A 25,141-nucleotide genomic window follows, 5' to 3' on the forward strand; every position below is an offset into this window, starting at 1 on the left:
ATACATTTTTTGCAGTAATATTTAGCATATTTAAGAATTTAATAAAATTGTAGTTTATATACCGATGCACTTGGAAAACTTCGATAGTGCGATGCAGAATTATGACGCTAGCTGCTCCATCACATAACATGCGCTAGTACACTAGTTACATTGGATAGTAATTATTACGCTACGGTATTATATATATTAAGTAGCATATATCGACGGGTGCAAAGTAAAAAAAGTCATCTGCAATTTTGAGTTTTTCGTTTTTTTGTAGAAACTAGCTTAAAATATCATGTTCTACAACATACCAAAAACAAAAATTCAAATATCACCTTATTTTTGGTACTTTTGTCACGTAAAAGAAGACATCTACTCTTGTTTTGTGAAATTGCACGATGTAGATGCGGATAACTACCGCTGGTCGTCTATACGCGGGACGCGCGGGGGTCATGTTATGCGGCATAAGCTGCTATCTGCCATATAGCTTTTTCTACGTTGCGATTGTGATTTAGATGTCTCAATTTACTTTTGCAAATTAGTATTGTTTATTATGTTTATGAGTACCTATTTATGTTAATTCTTATTGTTAGCTATATTAATTGACTTCTAATTTGTTACTGTTATTTTTTACTGTTTTTTCATGTTCAGAAAGTCCAAAACGACTTTTTAAAGAAGTTGAAAGTTTCCAGAACATAAGTGATAGATTTATAGAGCAAAATACTGTGTTGCCCGATGAAATTATTGAACATCTTATAGAAAACCTTGATGTGTCACCGATGAAGACAAATGAATATAAGTTAACTTTGTAAGATAAGTCCCCATGATCTGAATACTCTAGGCCAGTCACACCAGTTCACTCTCAGTCTGAAATATAAAATGATTTTGAAAATTTGTCGATCTCAGCAAATTAACAAATACGCCAACACCCTCAGAATACAGTTCATCACTTCAAGTCCGCCGCGTCCATTATCAGTATTAGATCAAAATATTATATATTCTTTTTTATTAAACAGATACTTTGATCTCATATAATCTATGACCTGCTTGAGTTTATTAACTCAAACAGGCCATCGAGTATATTGTCCCTCTCAAACTTTAAATCTTCTATAGACAACACCATTGATGCTTCTTCGGCAGTGGAGGCATCAAGTGAATGTTCTACGCCTTCCTCGTTAAACGGTAGAAAAAGACGTCAGTTAAATATTGATCTAAAGAAAAGGCGATTGAGAAATAAAGACACGTGTATTGATACGAGACGTAAATTACGACAAAATTTAGGTAAACAATTACATCAGTCCAGAAATGGTAAATTGCAACCTGCGTAACATCATATCATTTGCAAGTTCTCGCGAAGTTTTTCTATTAACTTATCTTTGACCGGTTTTGGGATCTCTGTGATCACGAGAAGCAATTGAGAAATCGTTGAAATAAAATTTCATTTTGTGTTCTGAAGAATCGTATGCACCCCTCCGATGGTGTAAAACGTCCGGCGATGCTTATGATGTTATAATGAACCCATCATGCTTACAAGTGCCAAGTACAAAGACTTAATAAGCCTCTGCCTAAATTATAATAATTTACAACATAGTTCCTGTACTGATAATGATACTGAATAATTTTTAAATTAGTTTAAAATAATTAAAGTATTGACACAGAATTTCATTTTTGTTGTGAGAAAATACGATTACGAAAGTAAATGAATGATTCCTAAGTATATCCATACTAATATTATAAATGGGAAAGTATGTTTATTTATTTACTTGTTTGTTTGTCCTTCCTTCACGCTTTAACGAAGAAACAAATCGTATTGTTTTTTGGCATAAACTTAATTGAAAGGATGAAAAGTAACATAGGCTACTTTTGGTCTTGGAAAAACATCATGTTTCTAAGGGAGCTTACGGGAATATTTGCAATTTACGCGATTTTCAAATTCCACGCGAGCGAAGCCGCGAGCAAAAGCTAGTATTTCATATTTTAACTTCCTTCTAAATCGTGTACCTTGCACCGAATCGACAACGTAGAAAAAGATATCTACGCAATTATGTTCTGAACTTGGGGTGTTTAAGATGTAAAACGTTTAACTACATATTTTAATAATATAACTTACTTTTAATAATAATTTTAATAATATAAAGTGTTACACTTTACGTAGTTACTGATAATCGTACTAGTAATCGGTAAAAATACTTCAATAAATATAATTTTTAATTCCCACGTAGAAACGACCAAGTGGTAGTTAACTCAGTTGTCATATTTTCAAGCGCAATGTAGATGCAGACAACTACAATATCTCGTAAATTAAACATAATTAGAAGAAATTAAATATACATGTGGATTCATTAATAAATAATGAAACAATGATGAAAATTTCAATAAATTTGATCGGAAATTGACAAAATGGGAGCATTTTTTCCTATTATGCGCTCTCCTGAAAAGTTGCTGTTTTGTAGATGACTCTTTTTACTTTGCACCCGTCGATATGTTCTTCCCCGTTGTTTACTTTATATCTGTGCCAAATAACATAAAAATCGGTCCAGTAGTGTGTGAGATTAGCACGTTCAAACAAACTCCTCAGCTTTATATAGTATATTATTAGGTGGGATAGCCCCCATAACATATTTAATTCCGTGGCGTTGACCAATGAGCGTGCGGCTTGTTTTCGAATACGAACGGAAATTGTGAATTAACCCGCTGGGAGAACTTTATACGTAGGTAAAAATGAATATTATATACCAACCATCTAAATATTATATCTAGTAATTTGCTGTGCACATGCTAACATTCTTGAGTTACTTTTTCGTAACAATTTGAGCACAAGTGACATTTAGATGGCTGGTTTGCTATTACAACATAATATAGTATTATAAACCATACTTATATTAACATAACATGTCAAAGATATTCGCATATATTGCTTTAATATATGCGTAAAAAGAAGAATACTCTTTGTACTCAATTTGACTTAACCTAAAAAATATCCTACAATAATTTCAACATGAAAAATATTTTTAAATTTTATCCTTTAATTTTGTCAAAAATCACCTAATTATTATCTAAGTCTAAAAATATCCAAATACAAAGTTAGCAATCTTACAGCTTATAATATTTTAATACTATGTTTGGGGTTCGTACACACCGAGACGAAACGCGACGCACGATACAAAATCTAATGAGAATATAACACAACGATGCATACTATTATAACAGTTATAATAAAGATGTTTTACTTACGAAAGTAGTTGCTACAATATACAACAGTAAAACATCTTAAGTAATAATGCGCATAGAAATTTTCGTAATTTTTCGGCAACGATCGTATTTCCCGAGCGTCGGAAGACGTCGCTGCAAGGGCTGTTTTAAACTTAACTTTAAGAAAAACAGCGCTTTGCAGCGACGTAGAGGCGTCTGACGTTGCTTGGACGTTACCATGGTAACGCCGTAATGGCTTCCCGGTGAGTTATGGCACTTAGCCCAGGCGCGCACTAGCGGGCAGGCAGCGGCGGCCATCGAAAGTATGGTGTGGCCGCTTGATAGCGTGCGGCCAGGTGCGCGTGGTCTATGGCGGTTTCATACTAAGGTATATATCTCGATGGCCGCCGCGGCTTGTCCACTAGTGCGCGCCCGGGCTTATTGACGGACCAGCCACAGCGGACAGCCACCGGCTATATGATATTTGCTTCTATTTCCTTTGAACAAGGTGCAAAATGCAAGTGCATTGTTTGGGGCTCTTACGTTTCATAGATTCGGGTATTTTCATGATTACGACAATTCATGATACGATTTGCATGCGCATTATTAATTTGGGAGTACTGTACAAACATACAAGTATCAGTTTGAATGTGTACATACCATAAAGTTAATATACCTAGCGGAATAGAGCAACAATCTCGAGCTGTCAGACAAAACCGAAATTGGTTTCATCTGTGTGTAAAAATATGTGTACGTATACACTTACACAAGCATGATTGAACGTGATTTCTATGAGAAATTGTCAACGTACGGCACGTGCCAACTGGACGTCAAAAAAAGAGTGCTGCTGTCATGTATCACACGTCTCTTTTTACCACGCAGTGTTACTGATAGTGACATCTCTCTTGCTCAGGCCTTTGTTTCTCTATTCCGCTAGGTATATTAACTTTATGGTGCATACTGGGGCACACATTTACACATCAATCACACGCATTACTATGAAGATGTTATACTGCTATTACAGCACCTTCAAACATTTATCTCGTCTCAGTATATACTAATCCTTACTAATAATAAAACTTACACAATTATTAAGCTATATAACATTATCTATCGAACAACTTTTCTAATGTATCATACACAAACAAAATATTGTCTAGCATTTCCATTGCTTCTTTTTATTAGAAAGGTAAATAAAATGCCGTCTAACATATTGATTGGCAGATGGCGGAACATTTAGTCGGGTTAAGTCATAAAACTAGTCGTCATCCGTATCCGCTGGGTTTAACGTAACACGACCGAATTACATAGGTCCACCATCTGCGAATGAATCAACTTCTCTGATAGTACTCATTATCCCCCCTACTAATAAAATATAAAATACTATAGTGTCCTTGTTATATAATATAAGACAAAGACAGTTTGAAACAAAATCTTAGACGGCATGTTATCACCCTTAGGGCCTGTTTCACCACTTCCTGATAAGTGCCGAATAGGCTATTCACCACTTAACTTGACAGATAAAGTATTAAGAATCTGTCAAAAAAGTTGTGAATAGCCTATTCGACACTTTATTAACTCCCGACAAAAAAGAGGGGTGTTATTAGAAAGTGGTGAAACAGGCACTTAGTATTAAAAGAAACAATGGATATGCTAGACAATTTTTATTCCTTGTCAGGGAAATTAATTCATAGGCAGATGAAACTTGGTCACGTTATGTCAAACCCAGCCGACAGACCTTACCCAACACTGTAGGCCTACTACGAAACCGTTTTGAGACTCAAACAATCGGACGAGAATGCCGCGTCCTGCTCTAACAACGTCATTTCACGTTTGTTAGAGTAGGACGCGGCATTCTCGTACGATTGTTTGAGTCTCAAAACGGTTTCGTGGTACGGCCTCTGAATTGAACCCGACCAAATTACGTAGGTTCATCATCTGCCTATGAATCAATTCCTTCAATGGTTCTATGTTAAATTGAAAAAGCCTTTTGAAAGACAGACATAATATTGTATAGCTTAGTCATTGTGTAACTTACTGCTCTAGTATTTACAGGAAGAACAGCTTATCCGACAGTATATCAGACGGCTGTTGGTGTATATTCTGTCCTACTAGGTATGCCAACTTATGCGCATATTGGCATGGCGCGGGCACTCGTATGGTACCGGGCCAGTTGTAGTAAAGGTAGCACATCTTGTACGTTAACCGCTGACACTGGTCCGGTGTCATACCGCTGTCGTCATGGACTACCACATAGTGGGTAGGTGTGACCGTACCCTGATTTACCTTCTGCGAGACTAGTAGGAAGTCGTACCTGGAATTTTAGAAAAGTCATATTTTATATTATTTATTATACTATTCTAAGCCTTAGTAATGATGAAAGCGTCTAGCTCTCACTACTTGAAACAATATAGCCTCTAATAAAGAGGAAAAGGATAAAATGACCGGAAAATATCAAGTAATAATTTAGCAAAATGCTTAAGATGAATAAAACATGTAAAATTGCTTTATAATTATAGTAAGTTGGAGTAGCCGCGCCGCACGGACGTTTACATGTTTATTGTGTAAAATAATCTAACCACAAAAGCATGGTAATCAAATAAAAGTTTTCGCATTACTAATAAAAATATTTAAAACGTATGTATTCAAGGTTCGCATCTCATCGTCTTTTTTGTCATAATATTATGTTTACATTTCCAAACATACAGACCTTGTACAGGTATAATAACGCTGGGTAAAGATTTTTATGAGTAAGATATAATATAATATTACTCTAACATTATGATTTGAACTCACCAATCTCGTCTAGTAATGGCATGATCCACTATGGTCCCAGGTGGTGGATTCTCATAGTTCCCTCTGCCCGCCTTCAAGAATATTCTAGAATTGATCCTCTTCTGTACAACCACGTATGTGAGTGTGGGCGAATACTGTTCGTTGACTATCGAGAAACAGACCCTCATTTGTGGGATCTCGTATTGCTGTATGGTCTTCAGCTGACCATCTCCTACGCCGTCCCTGAAAATAATTTAATACAACATAAGCATCAAATTGTGATAAAAGACAACAAGATACACACAATACAACTAAAGGTTCTCTCAATATAATTAAAGGTTATTGATATAGAGGATATTTAATTTTTTTTAATTTTACACATGTTTTACTTCTTGCCAAGTAAAGGTGGGCAAATGGGCTTTCAAGTTATTTTGACTAGAAAGGCTATAATTAAAGTCATAATTTTCATGTTTAACCTAATTTTTCAATACAATCCTAATTTTCGTCTGAAGTTGATTGTAGCTAGTTCATAACACAACTTTGTACCATCGAGGAAATTGATTCCTAAGCAGTTGACAGACCAACGTCATTAGGTCGGATCATGTCAATTTAATGATTGTGATATTATGTCGGCTGGGTTTGACGTAGCGCGCCTAAACTACGTAGGTCCCCCATCAGCCTAGGAATCAACTTCTTAGTACTTTTATTATATTCAAGCTGCATCGATATCTTGTCGAAACTATTACTATAAGATCAAGCTGACTCGATCTTCTGTTACAATCATAAAGTTAATATACCTAGCGGAATAGAGCAACAATCTCGAGCTGTCAAACGAAACCGAAATTGGTTTCATCTGTGTGTAAAAATGTGTACGTATGTACACTTACACAAGCATGATTGAACATGATTTCTATGAGATTAAATTGTCCACGTGCGGCACGTGTCGACTGGACGTCAAAAAAAGAGTGCTGCTGTCATGTATCACACATCTCTGTTTACCATTCACTGTTACTGATAGCTGATCTCTCTTGCTCAGGCCTTTGTTTCTCTATTCCGCTAGGTATATTAACTTTATGGTTACAATACACTCTATACTACTATATTTCCTACCTATACATAATAATTCTGTCCGGCAGTCGTCCGTTAACTCGTAGGTAGTGGTTGAGCGAGTCGACGAGGCAGGTCTTCAGTCCGTCGACGATTTCCTGCCCTTTCTCCTGGAACACAGCCTTCGAGTACCACTGAGTCATGGTATGGTTGTACGACGCTATGAAAGCTGAAAATGGAGGGTAAATTAATAACTTAATACTAATATTATACTCGTAATACTAATATTATATAAAACAGCATCCAAGGATTTCGTCTGACATGCATTCTCCCGCAAAAATGGACGATTACTTATCCTAAAATTAAAAATGTAATCTTGGGCATAAACGATAGACGAAAAGTCTGTCGTTTAAGCCCAATTTCATAAAATTTTGCCAATTAGCAACGTTTGATTTTAAGGTCCATAGATATAGGTATCAAGGTATATATTTTGGTGAGGCGAGGATTTCACCAACTGATATCGCGTGGTCGTGACCGTTTATACGCCTATATGCCAGTCACTTCACTTGAAGTTGCTGGCATATAGGCGAATATACGGTAATGTTTGTGACAAAAATTACCGTATCAAATGACAATGGGCAAATTTGGGCGGCTATCGGCGGCCACTGATGAAATTAGTGTCAAATGAAAGTACTGATATTTAGGAACAACTTTTGCTTTGGATGTGTTATTCCATTTAGTTTAGAAAATAAGTAAATGCGAAATAATGTGATCGCATAGAACAATATTGCTCATAAATTATTTATTATTTATGTTTACCTAAATGCTAATAATGCATCATTCTAAACTTTCAAATCAATCAATACAAGAAAACCAGTTTGTGCTGCTGCGCACACGTTATGTAGTATGTAGTCTGGTATCTCGGTTGGGTTAGGTTAGGTTTAGGTTAGGTTAGGTTACCAGCAGCGGAATTAAGTGATATGATTGAACACAAGTTCTAATAAACACTGGTCCACCTCATAAAAACCTTTCATCTTACCTTCCCGTTTTTGCTCTAAACATAAGCTAAGATACTTATTAAATTATGCATATTAAATCATCTTGAAAAATAAAAATGTATTTTATCCACTTTGGTCTTTGAAGTATAATTCGGCGATGAGATTTCTCCACTGCAATTGGAGGACTGCTAAATATGAATATATGTTAGAATTGTTCTTGGGCGCGGATAGCCCCCGCTCCATACAAAATTGTCCATACTCCTTTCATGCTAATTGATTGACAGACAGGCAAACCAGTAGCTCTACCATGAGTTTAAAGCTATATAGTATTTTTTGATACTCGATACCGACTATCGTAAATTTTTAGTATGTCAAATTTTACAGCACCTCTAGCGGTTAGTTGCTGAACTAAAATCGCCATACTAAATATTTACGTAGTCGGTATCGAGTATCGATAAATACTATAGCTTTAAACTTATGGTAGAGCTACAGAAGACTTGCTGTATAAACTTATGGTAGAGCTACAGGAGACTACTGGTATAAATGATGCCAATAAAATATATTTAACTCACAACAAACGCTTCTCTTCTTCCTGCTTGCGTCGTGGTATGAATCAATACCGATGACCATGGCCGTCTTGAATGGTATACTTATACTCCATAGTGTACCACCGAGCTTAACGTTTATTTGGAGCAGAATCTTCTGTGTAATCGCCCTAATCTTTTGGGGATTCATAATGGTTCGGGCGTTTATAACCTGGAAATGAAAGAGTAGCTTGTTAAAATGCAAAAAATATACAAAGTATTAATAAAAAAATAAAAGTAGGACTGCTTTAACATAGAAAGGACTTTGCAAAACTCAGCGCCACTTCGCACTTTTAAATGCGAGTTGACATAGATTAAGCCAATTAACATTGCAATCATGGTGCAAAACTACTAGACAGTACACAATCAACCGATCAATCACATTCGCCTCAAAGTTTCGTAATCGCCAATATTTGACCATAATGGGTCAATGTGTAGATTCTTGTTACACAGAATGTTAGAAAACAAAGCGATAATACTTTAAGCTGTATATTTTTTCTTTAAATGTATAGAATTCACTGTGAAATTAACAACGCTGAAAGAGTATTTTTTTGTGATCTGTAAGAGCAAACGCCTAAACGTCATGAATTTGCCAATACAAAATAAAAATAGAAGTTACTCTTCAGCACTGCTACATTCACAATGAACTCTATACATATAAAGAAAAAATATACAGCTTAAAGTATTATCGCTTTGTTTTCTAACATTCTGTGTAACAAGAATCTACACATTGACCCATTATGGTCAAATATTGGCGACATATACAACTTAAAGTATTATCATTTTTTTGTGACACACTTATGCAAGACATAAGAATAACTAGCTATTTGACCGAGCTTCGCTCGTTATTCAATGAAACACGAATAAAATGACATTTTCTAAAAATGATTCCAAGCTAGATCGATTTATCGCCTCCGAATCCCCCTATATACCAAATTTCATGAAAATCGTTGGAGCCGAATCCGAGATTCCAATTATATATATACATATATACAAGAATTGCTCGTTTAAAGATGTAAGATTAACAATCAATCAATCTTTCTTCAATAAACAAATAACATACCTGAGAAGGCACAGGATTTTCAGCACAGCATATCTTCTTAATCGCGGCGTATCTATCGTCGCGCGACGTCGAACATATGCACACTACCAATTGCAGTTCCGACACGATACATCGTTTCAATGACGTGACGTACGAGTCGGTTCGATCGTTGGGCAGTCGAATCATGTTCGGTTGGGCCACGTTTATACCCATCGGGCCGCAGCATCTTTTTAATGTATCGACGAAATTCTATAAAGTTAAACTTCAAAATTAACGTCTAAATTGAGGTGCCATTATGGATGAGTATAGGATTTCTTGTATTTTTGAAATTACCAATATCAACCTACAATAATTAAATTAATTATTGTAGGTTGATATTGTAAACTGTAATTTAAAATATACTTAATAGCTAACCACTATAGTGGTTCATTGAGGACCATTGAGGTATAATAGTGGTCCACACTTTTTATAATACACAAAATGTACTAAATTATAACATTCAAACAATACTAGCATACTTACATTTGTAACATTTTTATCTCTATCAGTGTACAGAATCACCCAACGCAAAATATCCACCGCTTGGAGTACAGCATTCCTCGTCACATCAGAGTTCCATTCTGCATTCGGTTTCCCGGGTACTTTGACATTGTTGCCAAAATGTATGGGTTCGGGGGGCAGAGTTCGACCAGTGATGTTTATTGTCTCCGGAGCAATGCTCAAGCCCCAGCCTTTGAGACGATTCCTTGCCGTCTCATTGTTCATAACACTCTCGATGTACTGCAAAAATAATTTATGACAGTAATTATATTACAATTTACAATATGTCAAAGCTGGATGGATGTTTTTACTTTTTTAAACAAAAACTACTGAATATATTTTAATGAAATTGTAAGTACAATGCAATTAAAGCCCTATGTCGCTCAGGATATCATTGAATATATTATTACCTGATGGACTATAAGCGCATCAATAGGTTTGGCGCTGTAAGCTGTTATAAAAAAACTTTATATGCTAAGTACTGAACTACGGTTTTGCTCTTTAGTTTTACTCCAAATCGAGCAATAACCACCGTGTGGACCACAAAACTGACAGTTTGAAGGCTTCGAGCCGGCTCCGATTGAATTAAATATGTCATTTCCTTCGATTCGGAGTAAAACTATCGAGCAAAACCATATGTGAGTACTTAGCATTAAGCACATTTATCAATAGCCAAAGTCGGTCATTTGTTAATTAAAAAGTCTCACCTTTTTAAACGCGTGGTGTCGTTGATTGGGCGTGATACGAGTGTAAGTGGCAACGTCTTTCATAAGATGGAAATTGCTACGCTGGTCATCCGTAAGACCGGTGAGCTGACACAACTCCGGCACGAGGCAGATCATAAAGTCTGTGGGTTTGTCTTCACCCGGCATGGTCTTGGTTTGTCTGGAAAATAATAAATGGCTCATCTTGGCGGGGGCACTCCCGTGCCCCCATATTAACAATAACTTCTGACATTGCCAAGCGGCTAATGAGCTTTATTGTCAAAGTAAGCATGGTCAAAATTAAAGATTGAAATGGGACGTTAAGAGGATTCCACACCGCCCATTTTTCCATACAAACGTTGTACCCCTGTTTCCTCCCTGGATAATGCTAGTAGAGTCATAATTTTTTTCCTGAATATCTACGGCCACTAATACAAAGTTCCTATGTTTTCCTTTTTTTCATAATTTAATTATTAAATTCTTATGTATCGGAAAATCTGGCCATTTTTTTGAGTTTTTGAACGTTCATATCTTTATGAACGTTCAAAAACCCAAAAAAATGACCAGATTTGCTCTGTGTTCAAACATCCAGAAAACAGATTATACAAAAAAAAAACATAGGAACACAGCTCAAGCCTTTCTTTAATCTTTAATAAAAAAAGCACTTAAATCGGTTAAGTTTTGGAGAAGGAATCAGGTTACAACGAATCGTTGATTTTCTGCAGTTGTCTCTATCGCGTTCTGCGGTATAGGCTTGAGGTAAGGGAGACAGCTATGGATATTACACGTACTTTTTTTTCATTTCTCTAACCCCTGGTGTATCCTCTTAAACAACGCGCTGCGCAATGCGCATACACTGTTTTGTGTCAACGCATGTCAACGCAACGAATGGAGCAACAATCTCGAGCTGTCAAACGAAACCGAAATTGGTTTCATCTGTGTGTAAAAACATGTGTACGTATACACTTACACAAGCATGATTGAACATGATTTCTATGAAATTAAATTGTAAACGTGCGGCACGTGCCGACTGGAGGTCAAAAAAAGAGTGCTGCTGTCATGTATCACACGTCTCTTTTTACCACGCAGTGTTACTGATATTGTCATCTCTCTTGCTCAGGCCTTTGTTTCTCTATTCCGCTAGGTATATTATCTTTATGACTCAAACTCATATTTTTATTCAGAATAAATTTTTGCAAATATTTTCTGAAAGTCTACATGATGCCTACCACCGGTTCGGGAACTAACCCGGCGAGAAGAACCGGCATAAGAAACTCGCACGGAGCCAACTTTTTACTTTAGACGACGCAATGAAGCAATGTTGAGTCGCTGTAAAAAATGCGACTTATAAAACCAAGGTTTTTTTTAAATAAGTATACTTATGGAAGAGATTAAAACTAACCTGGAAATTAACAGTGGTTGGTCTGGGTCCATAATATCAATACCATAGTTCTTCTTATAGTAATCAATATAGGTTGTCTTTATCAAGGTACCCTTTTCATTTTTTTCGAATGTAGATCTTGGTGTCAGCGAGTCATCAATACTGTCGACTCTGAAAATTGAAATAAGACATAAAACTTGAAAATGTTATTTAAAAAAGATGCATAGTACATGAGTTTTGTTTTACATAAAAAATCACATCAACGACACAGGTGTCACACTTCTCAACATAAAAAAAAATCCAGTTCAATTTGAAGACTGTGAAATAGTCCAAACTGGCTAGAGGAATTGGCCTTTATTTGTTTAAGCGGAAAACACGAAACGAAAGAAGTCGGAAAGACAATACAAGTTATTATGCTCTAAATCATATTCCTTCCCATCATCCTTTGTCACTTGTATATTCTAGGCTAGCGCTCTTGCCTGCAAGACAATACGAGACACTATTCTATGAATTTCGCTCCTTGTCCTGCCACATAACTTACCGAAACAGTTTCTTATTGTATGTCGTCATAACCGAAGAACCAACTAGTTTGTCATTGATCAGCCTCTTCCAGTTAGCTCCCTGGGCGTCCACTGCCTCCTTGATGAGTGACAGCACCGTCTGAGTCCGGAGTACCCGGTGAGCCGAGTCCAGGGTCAACATGAGTCCACCCTCATACTCGTCCACAGCCGTGACGTAGCTGGAATTGATGTTTGATAATGTTGCTCAAATGTTGACATTGAAAAATTTATAAAATATTGACATAGATTGACTTTCAATATAAATAGAAGGTATTGATTCTGAAACCTGTTATTTGGTTCTAAAAAGCTTATTTCTCATAGGCTTAAATGTTTTTCCTTATAATAAACTACGACATAGAATGGATAAAAAATTAAATTCTGCCCTAAATAATACTTCAATTAATGTTCCTGTGACATGGCTTACACAACATACACACACACGCACGCACGCACGCACACCCACAAGTGTTGAACTGTGAACTATCAGAGAAGTTGATTCATAGGCAAATGGCGGACCTACGTAATTTGATCACATCACATCAAATCCATCAGACAGATCACAACTAACATTTAATCAGTTTAATTCATACATAATCCGATAAAATAACGTAGGTAAAATTTCTTCGATGGTACATACCCGGGCCACACTTCCAACTTATGTTGTGGTATCTGAATAGCCGCGTGTTCGTTGAAATGTGACCGATTGAATCTCACGAGCTGTAGATCCTTCATTATGTGCTTGAAGAGGACGTTGTAAATGTGTATCATCTCACTCAGGCGCCGTGTTCTTCTGAAGACGATCTATAAAATCATTAAATATTTGAAATTCTACTATTTTTTATATAAGCTTTATTGTTTGCTGTTAGCATTATATACCTAAATGGTAAAAACTGGAATTAGTAACTAATACTTTGCAGTTTGTCTGCCTGTCTTATTTTAGTATCAACTTAAATGTACCACTGCACTGAAGTGCCGCGTCGCGTATTTTCGCTATTTTGTCAGAGCCATGCCACACAATGCGGTGCGGCTGCATTGCGGCGCCTGACCGGTGCCGCTCTGGTTTCCTACATATAAAAATGTATGAAAAGGCGCCATCCGGTGCGCTCCGGCGCTGCACCGCACGCGCACCGGAATCGAGACGATGCGGGGAGGGGTGTATGTATTGGTGGAACTCGAGTCCGTCGCTGCTACAGTACTGCAAAACGTTGCGGCGCCGCACTCACCGTGTGGCCGGTTGTCCGGCGAGATGGCTTCCGGTGCGGCGCCGCACCACGTCGTGTGGCATGGCTGTCACTCTGCTCTCGGATAGTGTAGTCACAATAGACATAACTACTTAGGTACCTACTTAGTTCTGTCTACTCTGGTGTAGTCGTACAAAACCTTTTGAACAATCACCGACGACGACCTCTGTGGCTCAGTGGTGAGCGCGTCGGTAGCTCAAGCCGGGGGTCGCGGGTTCGAATCCCGCTGACGGAACAAAATTTTCAATGTTCCCGGGTCTGGATGTGTATTAAATATGTGTATGATATAATAAAAATCTTAAATATATGTATAGTATAATAGTATTAAATATATTTCCGTTGTCTGGTACCTGTAACACAAGTCCTTTAGGTACTTAGCACGGGGCCAGACTGACGTGGTGTGAAGCGTCCATAGATATTATTATTAAGTAGCTTTATAACTCTCAAAAAGGTATTTCTTAATCGTTATTTTTTCTGACGCTCAAACATGAATAGATAAACTACGAAAATCCTGGCTATTGTGTTAACTGTTAAGTCACAACTCACAATAGACATGTTGGTTTTCTTCTTAGCTTTATGTGCACAACAATTCCAAAACTACTCACATTAATTTTCACTTGGGTGTTGTCATAAGGGTTGGTAGACACCAAATTCAGTGCCTCATCGGGAAGCATGTGCGGTACATACAAGGTGGTACCATCGAATGTCTTCTCTTTAAAGAATTTGCTGTGTTCTGAAAAATATTAAAATAATTAGGTCCTTTGAAATGTTCAAAAATGAAAAATGAATGATATTATAGCAATCCAACTTAAGAATACATTTATTTTGCACATCACACAACACAATATTAACAAAATATAAGCGAAAAAAAAACAAAAAGACAATACAATTAACTTAACATTATATTGTGTGATGCCAAAAATAATACGCCGGTTCTTCTCGCCGGGATAGTTCCCGAACCGGTGGTAGGCACCAGTAGTATCAACGTTCTGAAAGCATTTGTTACAAATCTATTCGGAAATAAAATTTTATTTTTATTTTAATAGACCAAAGCTCAGCATGAGCAGCAAGTCTGCTGCACTAATATTATGACTTGTTAGGTATAAATATTTTAACTTTCGCATGACCGCGCCCTAATATGAAGAGATAATCACAAAAAATATTCTCTATTCATTAATATACACGATATTTTTGTGGTCTCATTAGACAAAACGCCCCCATATAACAGGGAGGCCGATTAATTCAGTTAGCCCGAATACAGGCCAATCTGTTGTTTTGTGCATTCCTATGCACATGCGTGCGTGCGTGCGTGTTGGTGACTGATGTGTGAACGAGTCGGAAGACCGGCCTCTCCTATACATATAGGGGCCTTAAACAAGAATGCATCGAAACCGTATCAAAAATCTAAATACATATATATACTTGGCGTTCATTGAGAGAGGCCTATGTCCAGCAGTGGACAACTATAGGCTGATATGGGTCGTTCTATTTTTTCGGTCCCATTTGGCCATTATTGTAGAATCATTTTTTTTTAAGATATTACGACAAAATTTTGTATTTAGGCTTGTATACGTATACTTACTCTGATCCCTGAATTGCCTTAGTCTGCTATTTACATTTACGATATAAATAGATGGATGGTAATGATGCAACAGACGGAAATGAAAATCAATAAGATGGAAATTTAAAGGATTGGATGGAAATGAAAAATAGTTATATGGAAGCGAAAAAAATTAAGGAATTTCATGTTAGTTATAAACAGAATACTTATCATTGTTTTATTTTTATGAGTAATAAGATCAGTGTTTTTATTTAAGTCTCCTCTACTAAAAAAAATAACTAAAATTTAAGAATTTTGTTAAAAAGTAAGAAACAAGTCATACATTACTATTTTATTAACTTACTAGATTTTTTAAGAAAACAATGTTTTAAGAAATAGTTTCACAAATCGCAGTTATATGCAATTTTGCGCCCACTAGTTTAGCAAACTTTAGTAAACTCTTGAAAATAATATCTCAATTTGTTACATACCACTTTAAATACATTAACAAGCATTATATATAGTGATGCTTAGCAACAATAATATGTATTATGTTCCTGTAACGAATAAAATCTTAAATTCTTAAAAAAACAGTTTTAAATCTTAAATATTATGTTTAATCACTTAATTATGAAGTACTAGCTAGATTAGTACTACATGGATAGATACTTATTAAAAGGAAAATATACAGGGTTATCCGTATGTTACTAAAAATACTAGTTATTTCAAAATAATCACATATTTAGTTTCATTATGAGATTAACATGAATAATACTATTCGAAGATATATTTTCCATGAAAATGTGTGCTCGTCGGTTCATTGAAGGCTTCAGAAGCATATCTTTGACAGGGCATAAATCTACAATATCTATATAGAGTTCCACAATCCACAAGCTAGGTAAAAATCTTTGTTTTGAACGTCAGTGACTTCTCCTAAGTAAATATTGTCTCAGAGGTAATTAAGCACCCCTTTTCTATCTAATGGCAGATAACAGTGATGAGACAGACAACGAACCCCCAAAATAGAACCATTCAAGTGAACCAACTGATGATGAAGCAATGCATTCTCTGTTTTTGAGATTAGCGGTAATTTGGTACATAATGACTCGCAGCAAGAAATATTAAAATTGAATGTAATATATAGATAAGATTTGGACAAAATCTGTTATAAAATACTAAATAATAGCAAAAAAATCGGAATATTGGTTTAAAAATCGGAAGTAATGGATGGGAATGAAGTGGATGGAAATGAAGTTTTGGCATTTAATTAACATTTTTGTTGCATTCTTATATTTTTCAAAAGCCCTGCAACATATCTTTAGAAGGTATTTCAATAGCCTTTATCATAATGTATTATAAAAATCACTAGCAACAAAAGTCATTTAAATAGGCAATGGATGGTAATGAAGGCTTACCCGTGACAAGACGAGAATTTGCAACTAAAAAATTAATTTTCTCCGAGAAACATATACGTGGGAGAGCCATGCTTCGGCACGAATGGGCCGGCTCGACCGGAGAAATACCACGTTCTCACAGAAAACCGGCGTGAAACAGCGCTTGCGCTGTGTTTCGCCGAGTGAGTGAGTTTACCGGAGGCCCAATCCGCTACCCTATTCCCTTTCCTACCCTCCCCTATTCCCTTCCCTTCCCATCCCTATCCTCCCCTTTTACCCTATTCCCTCTTCAAAGGCCGGCAACGCACCTGCAGCTCTTCTGATGCTGCGAGTGTCCATGGGCGACGGAAGTTGCTTTCCATCAGGTGACCCGTTTGCTCGTTTGCCCCCTTATTTCATAAAAAAAAAAAAAAAAAACAATGCGCACATCTTATCTCGCCTATGATGTATGGCAGACATGGGTGTGGGCCGTGGGTGTCCCGAAACATGTTTGCACGTTGATCTACAGATGCAGATTTGGTCAAAAACATAAAAACCATTTGCTCAGAATGATATGAAAAATTTCACGTGACAAAATTAATACCTACGTTCTCTCAATGTTGCACATGCACGAGTTCATTCTTATGTTTAAAATGGTTAATATGAGTATTTAAACTAATGTTCCAGTACAAAACATGATAAGATTAATTAAGTAAACTCTAAGAAAATTGTGTCTAAGCTTAGCAATCTGGGAACGTATGAGCGTTAGAAATGAAATTTTGGCTATTTGATGTTAAATATATTTTTAATTAATTATCTTATGGTAATACACAATACGTGGCAAAGTAGAACACTATAGACTTAACATTTTAAAAGTATTTGATCGAAAAAATTCATTTCGTAAATATCAAATTATGACCCCGAAAGCAAATGGGACCGAAAAAATAGAACCACCCATATGATGATGATATAAACTTAACTCAAATGTGATTGACTGACTGACTGAAATAGTGATCTATCAACGCCGAGCCCAAACCACTGGACAGATCGGGCTGAAATTTGGCATGCAGGTAGATGTCATGATTCATGATGTAGGCATCCGCTAAGAAAGGATTTTGATCAATTCCACCTCCGAGGAGTTAAAATAGGGGATTTAAGTTTGTAGGAAACTTTTTCAATTTTAAACTGATTGGGCTGAGACTTGGCATGCATAAAGCTACTATGACATAGGCATTCTCTAAGGAAGGATTTTGATAAATTCCACCCCTAAGAGGATAAAATAGGATAACATTTTAAACTTTCGCGTTGCATTATAATGAAACTTTTTAATCGGGACTTTAATGTACTCGTAGTAGCATTACTACTTAAATAAGTCGCGTTAAGTCCCGATTAAAAAGTTTCATGATAAAATAGGAGATGAAATTTTTTATAATAAAATAATACTTCTTATTTTGTAAAATATAATAAAAGCCGCGGGAAAAAGCTAGTTGTTTAATAATAATTACTAATTTGTGGCAAGGTGTATAGTTTGTTCAACTCACCATTAAGCAGCTTGAAGCGCATCGACTTAAAATCTTGATCAGGTTCATATCTAACTTCATATTCAAACACATTGTTCTCTTCGAAGTTGAGGTATATGAAGTTTGCTGTTACCTCCACTGGTTGACCGGTCTCACCCTTCCTAACCACAGGCGGGGTTTCCTTTACCTCTCTCTAGAATGTGATTAAATTAAATTTGATTAGGAAAACTAACAATTAAATAATTATTAGAGCATACATATCTAAGACAGTGCGACGGTGTTCGAGAGAGAGAAATGTATTGTATACTTATAAGAAAACTTACAAAATACTTATTTTTCGCCACAGAAGTAGTAGTGGAGACTGTGCTTTGCGCCATCATCTGTGTGATTTCAGATGCACTGTCGTCTACGGGAGGTGCGGGTGTGGAGCCAGGCTGCTGCCCTGTTGTCATTTTTCTAAAAAAAATAATTTCCATTTAATTTTTTTTACTACTTCCTCAATAATGCAAATGCGAAAATAGCTCTAAGGCCGGCTATAGACGAACCGCATCTTGCAGTCGAAACCGACTGCAATATGCGGTGCCGCACGACTAGACTGCAACTTGCGGTCCGTCTATGGCCAGTCTCAGGGCGCTTTTCCTGTTATGCGTGTCATATAAAATGATAGGATGCGCCCATGAAAATTGCCCGCATCCTATCATTTCATAGATGTTTTTCCTATCATGCTGGCAACACACGCGCGCGGTAGCATGTTGTCACCCGCATGCGGACCAGATCCGAGCGCGGGTGAAAACACGCATGATAGGAAAAGCACCTTGACTATAATCTAATTATTACTATGAATAATAAAAACTAAGCAAGAGTAACTGTGTCAAAAAATTTGTTCCGATTCTACAAAATGTGACCTGAATACAACTTTCCGAATCTGGCATTGTGGCTGGTATAAATAGTACTTAAGATGCAACCCGGTCTCAAGACTCGGTTCGCTTCTGTGATTGGTCCAAATTTTGACAGTCAAAGAATCACAGAACCTGAACCATGTCTTGAGACCGAGATGCATCTTGAGTACTGACTATTTATACCAGCCTAAGCAACGAAAAGAAAAGCAACTTACAGACTTTGTAGCAACTTCATACCACGTCCTGCCCCCCGAGGTGGTGGCACGACCGGAGGCAGCACATCTGAAGCAGGACTCATAACCGGAACTGTTGATAAACATACAACACCTTACTTATTACGACATCTGTGGCTCAGTTTAAATCCCGCCGACGGAACAAAAAGTTTTCAATGTTCCTATGTCTTGGATGTAATGTTTAATATAATAAAAATCTTAAATAAAATGCAAATCTATATATATAAAAATGGATTTTCAAATGTGTTAGTAACGCTAAAACTCGAAAACGGCTGAACGGATTGGGCTGATTTTAAGCTTAAAATATTCATAGAAGTCCAGGGAAGGTTTTAAAGTGACACAATGTTCTCCGGGACAGCTAGTCAAAAATAAATTGCATTGTTTGTTCATAATAACAGTAAACATTTCATTTCATACCTCCAGGTTTCTGTTGCAATTTAGCAAGCAGCGTGGCTGCCATTTTCCCCCGACCTCCTGCAGCACCACTGCCGCTGCTGACCTATGAGTGAATGGGATAATTTAGTAGAAACTTTTTGCATCAATTTGCCATTACAGTATAACCTCACTAATCCGGAACTATTAAAAATTAGAGTGTGCCAAATTAACCCATCAAGCCCCAAGCAGCCACATGCGGTCGCGAAAAAATTGAATATCTATTGTGTCTCTTTTGCTACGATCGAGGAATTAAAGTTATTGGATGGTTAAACTACTGGACTATAGTGGAAATGTTATAGGTAGTTAACAAAGTATTTCATAGAGGTAATTATTGGAAAATCATAGAGGGACACATGGAGGGTGCCAGATTATTGGATGTGTCAATTTATCAAATGCCAGATTGATGATATTATACTTCACCTACTACCTAGCATTCTGTATTGTAATCCATACTAATATCATAAATGCGAAAGTATCTCTGTCTGTCTGTCTGTCTGTCTGTCTGTCTTGCTTTCACGCCAAAACTACTGAACCGATTGCAATGAAATTTTGTACACAGTTATTCTAGAGTCTGAGAAAGGACATAGGCTACATTTTGATGTGGGAAAATATCTTATTTCCATGAAAATATCGATGAAAATGAATTCGCATTGCGCGTGGCCAGCGCTCATCCCGGGGGTCCTGGGTTCGAGTCCCGCAGGCGGAACAAAAAGTTTTCAATGTTCCTGGGTCTTGGATGTGTATTAAAATAAAATTTCAAAAATCTTAAACATATTTTATGTATAATATTACTAGCTGTTGCCCGCGACTTCGTCCGCGTGGACTTCAGTTTATAGCGCGCGATGTCAACAAAATTGGTGTCAAAAGCTTTTATAAAAAAACCCTGGTACCCCTTAAATCAATAGAGCTGTGCAGTGTGCACACAATAAGTATTTCATTTTTTTATATTAAACTTTATATTTTATGCCAAATTTGAAAGCTTATTTAGCCCTCCAATTACACAACTTTACCCATAAACTATTTATCATTGATAGATTTAAGGTTACGTCACACACAGATAAAGTACTGAGTTATTTAATACCGTAGAATAGATATAACAATCGAAAAAAATCGAAACTTAAATGTAAGATGATACCACGTCTTATAGAAAGACTTTTGAGCAAGCGTCAGCGCGATGTAGAAGACTCACGGCGCCATCTATTATGAATTGTTGGAACTAACTTAATTTGAACAAATTTACGCATTTTCACCCCCTTACAACCCTTTTTTCCAGTAAAAAAAGTAGCCTATGTCCCTTCTCAGGCTTTAGACTATCTGTATACAAAATTTCATTACAATCGGTTCGGAAGTTTTGGCGTTTGGCGTGAAAGCGAGACTGACAGACAGACAGACAGACAGACAGACAGACAGAGATACTTTTGGCGTTTGGCGTGAAAGCGAGACTGACAGACAGACAGACAGACAGAGATACGTTCGCATTTATAATATTAGTATAGATTATGTGCACACTGCACAGCTGTTTTTGGGTATTTTGATTAATTAAGGGCCGCGCTACACCGGAATAGCAGCGGCGAGGCGAGCACTTTCAGCGCTGCCATTCCGGTGTAGCGCGGCCCTAAGAAGGGTACCACTTGCCAGGGTTTTAAAAAGTTTTTAAATTTGACAAATTTTGTTGACACCGCGCGCTATAAACTAAAGTCCACGCAGACGAAGTCGCGGGCAACAGCTAGTAAAAACTAAGGAAGAGTAACTGTGTCAAAAAATTTGTTCTCATTCTACAAAATATGACGCGAATACTTGCATACTTTATGCAAAAAGAGACCCGAATACATTACAATTATAATTTTGTGTAATTAGAAGTGGCAATCATTGTCAACGGCTTCATTTTATCAATTTGAATGTAGTGTTTCGTAGCTACTGTCATATTATTTTAGTGTACGAAAAGAACCTTGAGAACCAAATTCAAAACATTTGAAGTATGGGTGTTACGTTTCCGTAGTTTTTATTATTCATAGGGTTATATCCAAGTTTTAGATATTTTCAGGAGATTCTTTGGTGCCTCCTAGGTTAGGCTTATCGGCAGAAATAAATATAATAACCTTATCAAACAAACTGAATCAGTTTCTTGATGAAGATGCTCTTCAGCATCTATCCTTATTGTTAACCAACAAATGGTTTCTTTTCCAACCTTACAACCAAATATTCTTACAATCCAACTACACATAACATCAACAAATATTTTAATGTTTGGAAGAAACTGATTTAAAATCGAATTTTTCTTCTTTCTTTTCTTCATACTTTACTAATACTTAGAGCGACCGCAGACTTACAATTGTAAAGACTACAAAGTTGACAGACTAAATCATATAGTGTACTTAAACATTGCTAGTGGCGGCCGAAAAAGAAGATCTTCCGACCAAGAGAGATAGCATGCTCGGTCAGGCTGAAGCCCACTGACGTCATTTCAGACGTTGTATATATCTTGCCAGTCTCCGAAACTTCGATAGCGCGATGCAGGAATGTTAGGCGAATTATGGGTACCGCCACATCACTCCCCCTCGAAGACCTGTGGTATTCTTCGATGCGCTTGTGTTGTCAGATGTGGGCCGAAGCTACGCGTGCAATGACTAGGAGAGGGACCCCATGCTCTGCTTGCTAACCGGTCGTTGTAGCCTATGGCTGCCCCGTTCAAGCCAGACATGGGTTCGACCGGCACGGACCTCCAACGCGGCTTATGGTCAAGGCAACCCAGTTATGCTTAATGTCTGCTGACGTGGTGCGGAGGGGCGGGGAGTGTTGATGATGATTAATGTCCAGAAGGATACATGTTCTTGTCGGTGGTCACCAATTTAACGTTGCTAGTGGCGGCCGAAAAGGAAGATCTTCCGACCGAGAGAGATAGCATGCTCGGTTAGGCCGAAGCCCGCTGACGCAATCGTAAATACGTTTGAGGTGTCCAGGGAAATAACCACTTTTCGGACAAATGTCCATGACCAAGTATTTTTGTCGTGCTTAAGGTGATGGCAGCCCTACTAATACTCAACATTATTAAAAAATAATGAAATCATGGCTTACTGTAGAAGGGGCATTGGAAGGAACTTCACTTGGCGTTGGACTTGGTTTTGGTGATTCTGCCTGCGCCGCTTGTTTTTGCGCTTGCAGAGCCTGCAAAAGCGCTAACCCACGACCTCGACCCTTCCCAGGATCTGCCATTGCAATCTGAAACAATATTCTGCTGATGAAGGATTTTGTTATAACTTACCTACATAACTTCGAAAGTTTTTAAGTACCCTTTTACAATAAATGTTGATCCAAACTTCGTAGCATTCACGTTATTGAAAGATACTTACAGTCTTTTAGAAAATACCGAACGTATAAACTTTTAACACCGTAAAGACAAGTTTCGAAGAAACTAAAATCAAAGAGAATGTCATATACTACGTAAAACTAAAATTTTAACGACGCACACAGCCTTCACAGAGAAATCCTAGAGAAAAACACTACGAACAATGAACATGCTTGAAACAGTTTTATAATATGTCTATGCACCACAGACTACTTAGGGATCTATGCACAGATTACTAGTACCTTAGTCACAGATTACTAGTATATATATTTGTAGACTGTAGAGTCTATGCTTGAAACGTCTTGAACTGTGAACAACATTTTTCGGAGAAATCAGTGTTGCCAACTCTTTTTTAAGAAATAATACCAAATTTCAGCTTTTGCTACTAAAAATTAAAATAAGCTTGTGTGTGTAGCTTGTTTGTAGTCAAAATATATGAGAATTGTTGTTCTTTATGACGTATTATTTTTCGATGGATAGGACTTCAATCTTTATCATACCCAACCAACGTCCACTCTATACAATATTATATTATAGGGTCAATGAGGGTTTTGGATAACATTCTATCATTTGATATCAGAGGGACGATAGGGATTGATTTTTGTGTTAAATGTCGTGTCAGACAAACATTTCGTGACATAATATGTCAGCTGTTTGACACGGCAATTGACGTGTCGTAGCCAAGAAGCGTCGTAGCTGTACTACGGTTGTATAGCGCCATTTATCCCTCATTCAGCCCGCAACGCGACGTGTAGATGCATTTCTAAGGTATGAATATACAGACTTCTGTCAATTCAATACAAATTTAGAAATGCATCTACCCACCGCGTTGCGGTCTGAAATCTGAATTGACCCTATGGCTTTTTTTATACCTGCGCTTACACGTCTACCGTTTAGTTAAAAGCTGATGAAGCCGTGGTGGGAAGGACCTTCCCGTAAGTATGTGGGTGATGGCCTGATGGGTCTCTGCAGTGCCCGTAAGATCATACTGGAGTCTGGACACACCCTAGCTACTACAAACTCGGTGCGACGGTACGACCTAGCGGGGGCTGAAACGTGACACGTCTTGACAGCAACTGGCAACGCAACGGGCGTGGGGTGAAGAGTTGAAGTGACGACGTGTTAATAGGGAGTAAGTTCTTGGTTTGGTGAAGTGGCACCTTATAATTTATAAATGGCTGGAGAGTCGAGGCGATACGATTTAAATATGTTTCCAAGTTGATATGCGTGCTGAGATCTTAATAGAGTCTGGCTAACGAAAGATGAGACTGGAAAAAGGCGGCAAATTAAAAAAATCTATGTATGGCAACCTTGTTTATAGTCGGAATTATAGTTTTGATACTTGGTTATTTATGACAATAATATGTTTAGTTTGGATAACTCATTTCTAGAAAAATAAGTTTATTGTTATTATCTTAAATTTTATTTTATAATAAGTACATTTCATGATGTTTTGTTTTTGACGAAAAGTCTTGTATGTTTTTGTTGGAGTTTTAAAACTTCTTCTTTAATACTTATCGTACATCATGAAATATATTACAAAATATAATTTAATCAAACAATTATCTTCATTTTCTTAAACTAAATAATTATTGTCCCTACTGTTTGTAAGTTTAAATATAATTTAATTTAATTGTTAAATAATTTCCTATATTATATTATTATGCAATTAAAAGTGTATTAGCACAAATTCTCGCAAGCATCATAGATTGTATTGATTATACTCAAATATGTTTATTTAATACATAC

The 25,141-nt window shown here is 37.0% G+C and overlaps 1 protein-coding gene across 1 annotated transcript; it reads right to left on the reverse strand.

Moving 5' to 3' along the window:
* Positions 1-5,081: 5,081 nt before the first annotated feature.
* On the reverse strand, positions 5,082-23,566 carry LOC121735443 (piwi-like protein Ago3). Its single transcript, XM_042126276.1, has 17 exons — positions 23,397-23,566; positions 23,122-23,265; positions 20,029-20,110; positions 19,594-19,684; positions 18,803-18,935; positions 18,501-18,672; positions 14,652-14,779; positions 13,443-13,606; positions 12,787-12,984; positions 12,267-12,416; positions 10,868-11,045; positions 10,143-10,400; positions 9,642-9,869; positions 8,567-8,750; positions 7,060-7,225; positions 5,971-6,192; positions 5,082-5,488 (listed from the first exon to the last, which is right to left on the reverse strand). The coding sequence occupies exons 2-17, from the start codon at positions 23,257-23,259 to the stop codon at positions 5,224-5,226; spliced, it is 2,757 nt and encodes a 918-aa protein (XP_041982210.1). The 5' UTR covers positions 23,260-23,265; positions 23,397-23,566; the 3' UTR covers positions 5,082-5,223.
* Between the last annotated feature and the right edge of the window lie 1,575 nt (positions 23,567-25,141).

Source organism: Aricia agestis, chromosome 17 (assembly GCF_905147365.1).
Source record: "Aricia agestis chromosome 17, ilAriAges1.1, whole genome shotgun sequence".
In the NCBI taxonomy this organism is placed as follows: domain Eukaryota; kingdom Metazoa; phylum Arthropoda; class Insecta; order Lepidoptera; family Lycaenidae; genus Aricia; species Aricia agestis.